Consider the following 12,649-nt stretch of genomic DNA (forward strand, 5'->3'; position numbering starts at 1 on the left):
CATCAATCTCTCTCATTTATCAGTGAGCGGGGATACAAAGTGTGCACGTATTTATCAAATACACAAGAGGGTGGCAATTATTCGCTCTGTTGGTCGACTGCGTTGAACATCTCGCCGGCTGTGTAATATCTTTAAATTCCAGCCCATATTAGGAATGCAGCTAAGCTCCAACACCACTTTCAAACAGGGGAGGTGCTGCTCATCTGTTTATGATCTGTGTCAGCAAAATGCGCATGCTTTGTTCCAAATCGTCAAGATAATCCAGTTATACTTTTCCACAGTACACAGCGTGCTTTACTACAATGACTACAAAACAGGGTTGCGAGTTTTCACAATATCCGGGGGGTGAGTCCAAAGATTAGGTCAACTAGTCAGGACAAAAAAATAAATTCAATGGCCCTGAATAGATTTGTACATGTTTTTTACACAGTCATTGATGCTAGCCAAGAAAAGTTAATGAAAGAATTGCATAAAGAGTAAAAAAAAAAAAAAAAAAAAGAGTATCAAAAGGAATATAACAAATGATTAAAATAGTGGGTAGCTGTTATATCAAGATCCCTCTCCTATCAGCATTTATAATAAATAGCAATAAAACAAACAAGTAGCTAACAATAAACAAATCTAAAAATGCCAACTATACACATATTAAAGCTTTATACAGATGTGCAAGGTTGCTTTGAGGTATTGCACTTGTGTTGTGTGGTGGTGGTGTTTATGTGTGAGAGGTGCTGATGTGCGTGTTCAGTACAGCTGATGGCTTGTGGAAAAAAACTGGAACAGTGTGTTAGTGTGTGTTAGTCCTGGTTTGGCTGGACCTGTAGCATCTCCCTGAGGGCAGTGGTCAAACAGGTGGATGTAGGATGGGTGGAGTCTCTGCAGTAGTTAAATGCATATCTTGAAGACCTTAGTGCCATATTATCCTAATAAAGCACTTTGCTCTCAGGCTGCAGGCCTACATGTGGTTCCTGGAGTTTCTAAAAGTAGAACAGGAGGCACAGCTTTCAGCTATGGAAGCTCATTTCCACCACTGAAGAAAAATTTCCATCCGTAGTCAAGATTTCAGGTTATCGCAGTAGTTCGACTTACTCCGTTCTCTGAGAAAATAACTTGATATTTGAAGTAAGTTAGTTGAAATTTGGAATTATGGATGGGGTTCAAAGTATTACGTTTTGGTTCAGTGGTGGAAACAAACTTTCATATTTAGCTATCAGGCCCCTCTCCAGTGGAATCAGCTCCCAGTTCAGATTTAGGAGGCAGACACCCTCTGTACCCTTTAAATGTGGCTAAAACCTTTGTTTTTGATAAAGCTTACAGTTTGGGCTGGATCAGGTTAGGGTGCCATAGGCTTAGTATGCTGTAGCCCTTGCTATGATGCGCTGTCACAGCACTTCGTGACAGTGCAGACTCATTAAATTGTTTGGGTTCTCTCCCCAATACAGTAAGATCTTTAACTTATGGTATAAAGTGACCTAAAAATGTAACTGAATAGAAAACTTTGCAGCACACACATTAAAAATATGACAAAATCCATGCAACAGGCTTGTGGCAGTGTGACACCTAATATTAAACATGGCTCTTTTTCATTGGGGTAGTGCAGAAAGCTATGACAGGGAGAGAATTTCACCTTTTTAGAAAACACAATGATTACCACAGCAGGAAATGCTGGTTAAATCTCAAGTTTAACCAATGACATTAATAAGCACATTTAGCTGAACAGTTCTGGGGTTCTTTCATTTAGATCGTGGCTCAAAGAGTTGGCAGTTCGTCTTGTAACCGGCTCGAACCGTCTCGGTCATTGTGTCCTTGGGCAAGACACTTCACGTACCGCCTACTGGTGATGGCCAGAGGGGCCGATGGCGCGATATGGCAGCCTCGCTTCTGTCAGTCTGCCCCAGGGCAGCTGTGGCTACAACCGTAGCTTGCCTCCACCAGTGTGTGAATGTGAGAGTGAATGAATAGTGGAATTGTACAGCGCTTTGAGGGCCCCAAAAAGCGCTATATTAATACAATCCATTATTATTTATACCAGCCCACTGGGACGCTTAGCAGAAATGAGCCACTGCTATTGTACTCAACTCTTTTCTTCTTCAGAATTACAAAACTTGAATTGATGAATTCACTCGGACCCTGAAACCAAAGCACCAAGTCTGAACCATCACATATTCCATGAAATTAACAATTACATCACAGAAAAATTATAAATTCAAATTTAATTAAAAACAGTGAGAGAAAAAAAAAAGAAAACTATTTTTCTTTTTTATTGAGGTCTGTAATACATTACAATGTAATACATCCTCCTCCCAATAATTAGGGAGCGCCATTCTACTTATTCCACCCTTTTAAAAACATTTCCCTCTCCATTTAATTCAAGTTCAATTGTACATTTAAATAAACTTTAAAAATTATTGTTGTATTTATTCCATTATTCAATTTTTTTGCCTCCTTTTGCTTTTTTCATTATAAATCTTCACTTCAATAGAAGGTGTTAGCTTGCAGAAACAACATTACAAAAAGAACAAAAAACAAATCCCTAATGCAACAGCTAAACTGTAAACAGTGTTGCAGGTGAGGAGCCATCGTCAGCTCTGAGGTAAATATCTGCTGCGTCCTGCTGCAGGCCTCTCGTTACCTCTTCTGATTCTGCTGGGCCTGCCTCAGTAAAGTGTCGAAGTCTAGTGCATGATACTTGCCTTTTGCAGGCGTTGGCTCGTACTCTCTACTCGAATCTGAAATGATTATAGAGACGGAATTGCATTAAAAATAAGAAGAGGAAAAAAAAAAAATCAAAGAGTTATGCAGAAACTTTTTTTGCATCTGGAAATTTAAAAGCATACCTAAGTCAGCATAGTTGCTCTGGCAGAACTGTCTCCTTCCACCGAAACAGAGATCAAACGGCAACTCGTCAGGCTTGCGCAGTTTACTTCCATTCTCAATCGCTGTGAAAGCATCCCTGGTGTTGTAATAAGTCACAAAGCCGTAGTTGTCCCTGTGGCAGATGACCAAAAGTTTAATTCCTCCTCATTTTTAGTTTGAGCAGAGAGGGCAGCAACAGGACTCGCACATAGCTTCAAGGTGTAACTTGCTTTTAAAAGAGCCACCTGGTGGTGATGCCAGGAAGCTCCAGTTATGAACAAGCCTGAATTTGCTTTAGCACTGTAGCTTGGCCTAAGAGGTCATAGACAAGACCAAGAAGGTTCAAAGACAGTGCAACTTTCTCATTTACAAAACCTTCCCAAAAGCTCTATGCTAAGAAAAAGTGGTGATGTAAGATGTTTGCATGTATAATACGAGGAGCTTACTTACCCATGGTCTCTAAAGTGCAGGGTACATTCTTCGATCTCGCCAAAATAGGAGAAGCGCTCTTTTAGTTCTTTTTGGGTCATCGTTCCCCGGATTTTACCAACGTAAACAACGCGGCGCTCCTCCTGGAAGAGAGTCCATCAGTTTTACATCATAACTACTGGAATCATTTCACTTAATTATACCTAGAATAATTAACTTACAATGGCTTTCTCCTTGCGTCTCTTCACCTCTTCCGCATTTGGCTTTGGAGCATGACCATAGCTGGGCCGATATGAGGGACTGAAGAAGAAAAGATGAAGCCTTTACTCGTCATTTCAAGGTTTCTCAAAGTATATGTAGGGCACAAATGAAACAGCTACCAAGAGAAGTCACAGTACTGTACCTGTACAATTGTCTGCCTTTACTCCACTGATCCCGTCTTTGAGGGGACCGAGATCGTGACCTGGAGCGACTCCAAGAGCCAGAACGAGAAGAAGAATAGGAATACCTTCTCCTTCTGGGAGGAGAGCGGGACACAGAAGGCTGATAGGAGGAACGGGACGAGGAGCTGGAACTGCTCTGGTGACGATACCTAAAAATCAAAAAGAAGGAAAAGGGAAATCATTACACATCAGTGAAGAGGTTTAATGCATCTGAATCAAACACATGTTTTGGGACAAACCTTTTCTTTGTTGGAGAGTGTGATCTAGACCGAGATCTAGAAGAATCGGAGTCTGACTCTGAACAGCTGGACATTGGACTGGGAGAATGATGTGATCTTTTTCTAGACCGACCTCTGGGCCTCTCTTCAGAACTACATCTGGGGCTGGGTGTGCGAGAAGCAGCATGGCGACGGTATGACCTTCCCAACGGACCTCTCCTCGGGCTCCTTTCCTTCAATTCAGTCTCTGGCCGAGTAGGAGAAGCATCTGGAGTCTCCATAACAGAGCTTTCGTCCAACCTATTTGCCTTGGGCTCCAGGGGCTTCACTGGACAAACTTGTGTTTTGGTTAAAACCGCCTGATTTATGGTAGATTGGAGAGATGATGCCAGGGCAGCTGGGGTTGTTTGTGTAGTGGTTGGAGTATGTTGCCTGATGGGTTTAATGGTGATAAAGGACTGCTGTTTAATATTCCAACGCTTGCCTGGCTCTGCAGTGGGAGTGCCTTTGTTGGGAAGGCAATAGTCATGATCCATGCACGCCAAATCGGGGGCTACAGTGGCAGCAGCGAGCGTGGGTTTGCTACGTGGCCTGACTGAGGGCAGAGGCCGAGCTTCTATCTGGATAACTTTGGAGGGGCTCGACTTGGAGGCTTCGGAGGCTTTGCTCTTCCCAAGCAGTGCCACAGCTGCCAGGGGTTTCCACATTTGATGAGGAGGAGTGGCTGGAGGTGTCAGAGCTGAAGCAGAGGGAAATATCATGAGTACTTCAGACTTCTGTATACACTGACATAAATGAAGCATTTGAGCAGACAAAACATCTCTAAATTAATCAAGTCAAAATGCTCATTTACCTGCAGTGCTTGAGATGTCACTAGCTTTTACACGTTCCACAACAGACTTCTCTGGAACCAGTTCGACACTGCTGAGCAAGCACAGGCGTATGTTAGTATATCAGCGGTAAACAGCGTAGGTCAAACCTCGGTGGTCTTCAGCCCAACCCGAGATGGCCCTTAGTGCTGCCAGGCACTGGCAGGATTTGCGGTAGGTCTTGGCATGAGGTGGGCTTGGACCACCTCCTCACATACACAATCTGTCACACAAATCAAATGGTTTTCACTCTCACAGACAGTTACTCACTCACACAGAGCAGCGTCAGGGCTGTAGGGTAACTCACCTCGAGTTTCCTACAGCTGCTGCTCTACCAGAGACCTCCGACACACATTGCTCCTCTTTGGCTGAAGGGGGAAGGAATAGAAAAGTTAGTGCATCGGTGCACAAAGTGAGGTTAAAAACTCTCAGTGGAAATGTTTTTAGTACAGGGCTTATTTTCCATAGGACTGAAAATAGTCAGCAGCTACATAAAGCGCATTTAAAAAAACAAAACAAAACAAAAACAAACCCAAACACTTGACATAAGTCAGGCCTTGTACATCCGCCCAAACAAAGACAGAAGGGCTCGAGTTAAATGGATTTGCAGACGGGGCAGAATTCCAGTAGCTGAGCAGACAAGTGCACAGAGCAGCTTCTCTGGCCCCTGCAGCATCCATCTCTCTTAAAGGGGAATGTTACAGTTAAAAACAGAGATGCCCCACTATCTTTGAATTTAAACAAACGGCTTGATTAGAAACACAAGCTTGGAATTCACCCATTTACCATAGTAACAGACCAACTACAAGGCGGTTCTTGTATGTGATTTGCAAACTAAAGGAAAGTTCATGCATGAACCCCTGTTAAGCACACATCTCCTGAAGTCAATCACAACTCCTACCCACTAATCCACTACTGCTAACCAAAGATGGGGCTGCAAGCTTGCATACTACATTGCACCATTACAAAACCAGGAAAACTGATCCTCTGACCACATTTAGCTTGGTACTTCACTATGTGACACACGGAGCTACTGGCCTAAACACCCATCTAATTATAATTCAAGGAAGTAAAATAAATCCGAGTGTGCAAAACGTTCAAACGAAACCTCTGAGATGGAGTGGATACAGAGAAAACTGAAGCATTATTAATTACCTTGGGTTTCCTCAAACTGCTCCAGTAAACTGGTCAGATCAGCAGCTTCAATACCTGTAAATAAAGGTCATTATGTGATTATAACAGAATGATGCTCATTTAAAGGCAAACTGCAGAGCTTTTTATTTTCTCTCATAGATATACTGCCAGCAATAGTGGATGCTCAAACAGTTTAATAACGTCAACATGTGTAAGTAAACCCAAATGATCAGGCTTCAGACACTTTGTTCTACTCGTGGCTCTGAATGAATTCACTGATAGTGGACATCATTAATATGGCCATCTCCACCTGGGGTGTGAGCACAGAAGCTCCACCCACCTGCTGTTCAAAGCTGTTGTTTACAAGAAGCAGCCAATCAGAAGAAAGCTGGCTTAAAGGGAGAGTGACCTTGACGATTCAGGAGTTAAAACTGCTCATTTTAAAAATCAGAGTGTGAAAGATTGAACTGAAGCCTACTTTAAGCATTATTTAGAGCTGTAGTTAAGCAGAGGCCAAAAACATGGCACTTTAAATGGGCAAAAAAGCCCCCCTTAAACTATTACATGTACTATAATGCAGTACACAAAAGCTCTTTTCACAGTAACACTCAAACTGAGCAGAACAGAGAATAGACTGGACACAGGACAAAGGCTCAGCTGAAAACGTGACAGCCAGGAAACAGATTATTGTACGTAACAGTCCTGAAGAGCACAAATGGGTCGATTTTTAAAGTGACACTGTGCATTTTCCTGCTTTCTAACAGTAGACAATTTATAATTTCTAATATTGGATTCTTGCACATCAGCCTGCCACTGGAGCAGATTAAGCACAGTGAGTTCAAGTCAGCAAAGCTGTGGCACTGACAACAGTTTATAGCATATCAGTGAATTACTCTTGTCAAAGAAAGATAATACTTAAAAACAAAAAAGGAAAGAAGAGAAGGTATGAGAATGTTTCTACTCCTAAAAACAAACTAAAGCTTTTAAAACACAAGTTTAACTTTAAGCTCACCTATTTCACTTGTGAATGCTTCAATCAGCTCCTGTGTGGAACTCTTTGCTCTTTGGGCTTCCACTGGTGTTGTGGGTGTTTCTTTAGTTTCAGCAACAACTGGTTTTGTTTTTAGACTCTGGGAGTTCGAGAGACTAGCAGCTGGAGTGGAACACAGCTGGGTACCATCAGCTGTGGATTTGGAGGACTTGCTATCAGACGCAATGGTGATATTTAAGGAAGTGAGAGCAGTGACCTCAGGCACTTTCTGGGAAACCACAGTGGTCTTCTGGGGGACACTGGGAAGAGATCCAGTAGCAGCAGTGGGTTTTATTTCATCTGTAGTGGTTTTAAGAGTGGTCTTGGTGAGCTCTTCACACTTAGATACAGGCTGAGAGATGGGGACTCCATCTACTCCATCCATCCCTCCTGAAAGAGCAGGAGAACATTTCCCATCTACTGAAGATGCGAGCTGAGTGTTAGGAGCCCCAAAGTTTTTAGGCACATTAGGTGCTGCAAGCTGAGTAGTGATGTTTTGGGGCATGGCTGAATCTTTAACTACATTAGGGACCAGAACAGGATTTTTCTGAGGCAGACTGGGCGGTTCGGGTGTTTGTTGGGGTTTAGGAATTGAAGTAGCAGGTGAAACCTTGCTGGAAGGGGCAACCATGTAGGCAGGTGGAGCCAGCAGTGCCTCGGGGGTCGGTGGTGCACATGGTCCTCTTGGTTGCCACGCAGGTTTGACCTCCTCCACCTCCTTTTTTGCCGGCTGGGTGATGGGACGTCGAGGATCCTTGGGGCTTGGGTCAGGCAGGCAGGGAATAGGGGGAAGCTCTTTGGGAAGCTCTGGGAGGCTAGGCCACTTGGTGCTATTGTTGCGTTGCTTTTCCACTGGAGCAGGCCTTTTCTGTTGTCTAAGCCGTCTATACTCCTCTAAACTAAGTGCTTTGGGTTTGGGCTCTGGGACTGCCGGAGCCACGGGAGGGACAGCCTCACTACCACTCAGCATCACCTCGCGAGTCACAGAGATGGGAGCAGCTGTCGGGATCTCTGAAGACACCGGAGAGAGGGAAACAGGGGGAGCTGCTAATACATTCACGAGCTCAGTGGGGGCTTGGACTGGCTGTTGTGAAGCTTCACTGGGATCCTGAGAACTCATTGTTGTGGGTGTATACCTGTCTTCACTCTTCCCAGGTTTAGCACTTAACAGCACTGTGTCCTGTCTAGAGGACAGAGATTTAACTTTAGTTTGTTGCACAGTCACTTCACTGATTACTGCTGTAGTGGAGGTCTGAGGTTGAGTTTCAGTTTGGCATAGCTCTTTTTCTTTAGGTTTTACCAGCGATGGAACTTGGGTTGAGGCAGCAGGAACTTTTGGGAGTTTTTGTTTCTTTTCTTCTTTGACAGATTTTCTTTTGGGCTCTTTGGGCAGTTCCTGTGCTGCATTTCTTATGGTGCCACTCCGAAGGACTCTTCCTTCCACAAGATAAGGATGAGACTGTTGCTTGCATTTCTTTTTCTTTTTCCTCCTGGATGGACTTTTCTCTTTAATTTCTTCCATTTGGCTCTTAACGGTCTTCTCATCTTTTACGTCTAAACACACTCCTGTTATTTCTGGGGATGTGATTTTCATGGGTGCCTCGTTGACCGTTACATCGTCTTCGTCATCAACAACTATATGCTCTGAACTGTCTTCTGCTTCATCTGAAACTTTCTGCTCTTTTTCTGAAAGCTGCTCTTTAACTGGTAGATTTATGTCTGTCATGGCCAGGATGGGTTCTCCATTTTCCCCCCGGTCCACAACCTCAAGCACTATGCCTCCTTCCGGCATAATCTGTTCCCCTGCCTCATTCTCCACACATACCGACAAGCAGTAGGGTTGGATATGCCTGACCAGGTCGCCCAGGCTAATCGAGACACCGTCTTCATTTGTCTGTTCCAAGGTAAGAGGATGTAGGAAGGACAGAGCCTCCCAGTCTAACAGGTCAGCGTCAGGACATGAGTCAAGCCCAACTGGGCTCAGCGTGAGGGAGCTGTCTTCCTCTTCCTCCCCATCACTCCTCTGCATAGAGTTTTTCTGTATCCTAGGGAGGCTCTGAGTATAAATGGGAACATAACTATCTGGTTAAAATCTGCCTACAGTACAAGATTATTTACATTACTATAAATAGGAAGACGCTACCTTTCCAGTTGATAAAGGCCTAGATGGTGCGTCTTTCTCTGTAGGGGAACGTGATAAACCCAGTAATTTCCTGAGCTAGAGAGTGAACAAGAAAAAAAATACTGATGTTAACTTTAACAAACTAGCAAACAGGTATGTTCAGAATAACAGAGATTAGCAGAGCGTTCCACTCTGTCCTGTGCTCAAAGATCAGATTGGGGAATGTTGAGAGCAGAGATAATTTCAGACACATGTACAACTGCTGGGCACTAACCGGAGACTGTTCCCTGCCCCTTTGACCTGACAGCAGGTCTGAGTCAGGCAGTATGTCAAACGGAGACAGGTTCTCATCTTCTACATTGTCAAGAATCTCCGTCAAGGCTGTTAGCAGCGTGGCTTCGTTGTCATCATCTAGGACTTTGGACTATATAAAGGATCAAAACAAACAATTAGGTCAGAGTCTGGGACATTAGGTAGTGTAATATACAGAGCTTACAATACTGTATAACTCCTTGAAGTTGATGAAAACGTAATACTACACAATGTGAAGTTAGTCTTGCCTCTATTGTCGGTGTGTCCTCAAAGAAGGACAGGTTTAAGCAGCTTTGAAGGGCCTCCAGAGTTTCTCCGGAGCTCAGCTCATCAGTCTAAAGAGGGGGAGAGCAAACAAATGTCAAATCTGAAATAAGCAGTCAAATCAATAACTAACTGTTGCTTTAAAAAGAAAGAAAGAAACAAACCCATAAATGCACAAGTGAAAAAAAGAACTTCCACATTCCTCCAAACCTTTCAAGGCGAGGCACCATTGCAGTGTCACTAATGGACCACTGGGCTGCCTCACCATCACGAGTGGACTTGTGTCATTTCAAAAAACCACATAAAGAACAGTGTGCACAAAAGGTAAACAGAGAAACAGGTCAACAAATCTCATTCATTCATTTTCATGGCCGTGGCTCAAGTGAGGCATTTATAAACAAGAGCCTGAAAAGGAAACCTCAGCGGGCAAAGGAGGGCACATGTTTTTAATTCCAACTTGCAGGAGGAGGAAAAACAAAATAGCAGAGGCTATTCTGTACATAAACACAACTGGATCTGCTTTACAATTAATATAAATGTATGTATCCATCCATCCATGGATGGATGGATGGATGGATGAATTAAAAAAAAAAAAAGAAAAGAAAAAATCCTGAATCATTACTTAAATTATGCACATACTAGTAGCATGTTCTGTGAATACCAAGACCAGTTTGACCAGTGTAAAACGTATTAGCATGCGCTTTGATATAATGTTGGCTGACTTGGCGTAAAACTAATCTTCGGGTAATCTTCCAGAACCATAAACATGGCAATAACTTCTACAAACGGGCCCTCCTATCACTGGAAACATAACCGACAAAATTAACTTAATGTCGCCATGCAGTGGTCTAACAGAGCCCCACGTGTTTCTATCTACACATGCACACAGCGTGCAGACATGTTTGATCTTCGCCTCACCCCGTCCAACGACAGGCCACCCAAACCCACGTGTTGCACTACAACAAACCAGAAGCAGGGCCTTCAGCTCTTCTTCCACTGCTGGCTTAAATTCATGCGACTAAAAAGCAAAAATCTTCACTTTAATGCACAAATTAACACGTCAACGTGTTAACAAAACTACAGTTCGCGGACTCCGAGGGAACGGCTTGTGAGCTTTAATTTGACTGTCTCTCGTGCGCATGTGTGGGGGAATCCAACATGTGATCCCCCACTGAACCACATGTGTACACAGAGTTAAGTTTGAATGAAAACTTGCATATAACAGCAGTGCCAGTGTGAGTATGAGTACGTACAATGTTAGATATAAAACAGCATCATCATCATCATCCCTGAGCTGTTGACACTTTACTGCAGAATGATAGGGCAAAGCATGTAAACTACACAGCTAAATTAATAAAGCATCAGATCAACTGTCGAGCAAATAACTCTGTTTACAAAACACTTATTTCAGTGGTTATTATATACACACTATATTGTATTAAGTTGAAGGACTGTAAAATAATCGGGCAGGGTTAATGCGATTTTTATTGCCACGTGTGTATCTGTGGATGAAGAGCAAGACTATCGGGTAAAAAGTGCAGCAAATGAGATTAAAAGCGTAATATTGATATCATCTACACAACTGGAGGCAATATCAGGCCAACTACTGATAACACTGCACAACTGTCACGATGATATTTAACCGCTTGTTGGCTTTATGTCAGAGAAAACCTGCCTCGTTCACTTAGCCAGCCGGCCAGCCAAGCTACACTGACTCACCAGCTAGCGTTACCAAACGTCCATGAATACAAGAAAATTTAACCAGCGAGCATTATTTATCAAAACATGAGACCACGGAGTCATAAAGCTGCAACAATCACTAAATAAGATGCGCCTTTTCAGTGAGTTATAGTTGTTATGCTACAGTTGCATCCACGTGTCACTTTCTCGTGCACAGTACATCCCGTACAGATGAGCACTCTGCCCCCCAAAAGTCACCCAAACACTACTAACAGTGGACCCAGATGCTAGGAAATAAAGAATAAAACATTTTCGTTACCTCGTCTAGTGTATCCAAAGGGAAAAAGTCCATATTGCACGCTGTTAAAGTCTCCTCGCCTGTTCCCCACCGCGCCGCCATCTTGGAGGTCTACTCCCTGCCCAGACTCGTTTCAGAATGAAAAGTAATGAATCAGAGGTGCACGCAGACCGGCTGGAGACACGTGGTGCAGCATTCCCGGCAAAATGACGCAGAGGGGGTCAGGGGTTGAGCGGCCACGTTTCTTTGTAGTTCCTGTAGTTCCAAACTAGCTCGCTACCCACGTTTTCAGCCTCATGAATGAATAGTCAATAGTCAGTTGCTGATGTAGTCCAAAGTGCTACAATGTCTCTATTTGCTACAAGAGAGATTTGGTACTTATGCGTCAAAGACAACGACGAAATAACAATGCCAAACTGTTTTTCTTTTTTCAGGCAGGTTTTAATCGGCCTTGTTTTTGCCAGTGAAGAATATCAGGTTATTATCAGGTTATTATCTCAAAATTTCAGCTTACTTACTGTGTATTTTTACATTTTTTGAAATATTTAATTGAAATTTTGAGATACTAACCTAAAATGCTGACTTACTGATGCACTGTTGATTCTCTATGTGCAGTTTTTAATTACAGCCTAAACAATATGAGTTTTGAGACCGATACCAATGCCAATATCTAGTATAATTTAAATATCATATATTGGCCTATATTTTTTTCTTTCTGACAGAAGAAACATAAACAGATTTCCCTAAACATTTGTTATGTATGGTTATTTACAAGCCTGTACTAAGATGTGGTGGTAATGTATTTGTGAATTACTTTGGATGACCTGGTTGTTGTTTGTGCCCTCTGGTGGACACACTGTGAAACAACATTGATAATATAGTTGAAGGGCAATTTTCCTGTCTCTCCTTTACTTTTAAAATTTTGATTTATAGGCCAAAGACGGTGGTATATTGGCAGAAAACTATTATTGGCCAATATATCAGTCGTGCTCTAGAA

General features: G+C 42.9%; 1 protein-coding gene across 2 annotated transcripts; it reads right to left on the minus strand.

Annotated features, from left to right (window-relative positions):
- Positions 1 to 2,191: 2,191 nt before the first annotated feature.
- Positions 2,192 to 11,832, minus strand: pprc1 (PPARG related coactivator 1). Of its 2 annotated transcripts, none has more exons than XM_080869100.1 (14): positions 11,674 to 11,832; positions 9,659 to 9,745; positions 9,373 to 9,522; positions 9,120 to 9,194; positions 6,959 to 9,032; positions 5,968 to 6,021; positions 5,120 to 5,180; positions 4,797 to 4,864; positions 3,965 to 4,682; positions 3,686 to 3,874; positions 3,504 to 3,582; positions 3,304 to 3,425; positions 2,835 to 2,986; positions 2,192 to 2,726 (listed from the first exon to the last, which is right to left on the minus strand). In XM_080869100.1, the coding sequence occupies exons 1-14, from the start codon at positions 11,752 to 11,754 to the stop codon at positions 2,626 to 2,628; spliced, it is 4,011 nt and encodes a 1,336-aa protein (XP_080725226.1). In that variant the 5' UTR covers positions 11,755 to 11,832; the 3' UTR covers positions 2,192 to 2,625. The 2 variants fall into 2 exon arrangements, with proteins under 2 accessions (XP_080725226.1, XP_080725225.1); XM_080869099.1 differs by having other exon boundaries at positions 4,797 to 4,867.
- Between the last annotated feature and the right edge of the window lie 817 nt (positions 11,833 to 12,649).

The sequence above is a fragment of the Rhamphochromis sp. 'chilingali' genome (genome assembly GCF_963969265.1).
Source record: "Rhamphochromis sp. 'chilingali' genome assembly, chromosome: 20".
NCBI classification, from domain to species: Eukaryota; Metazoa; Chordata; class Actinopteri; order Cichliformes; family Cichlidae; genus Rhamphochromis; species Rhamphochromis sp. 'chilingali'.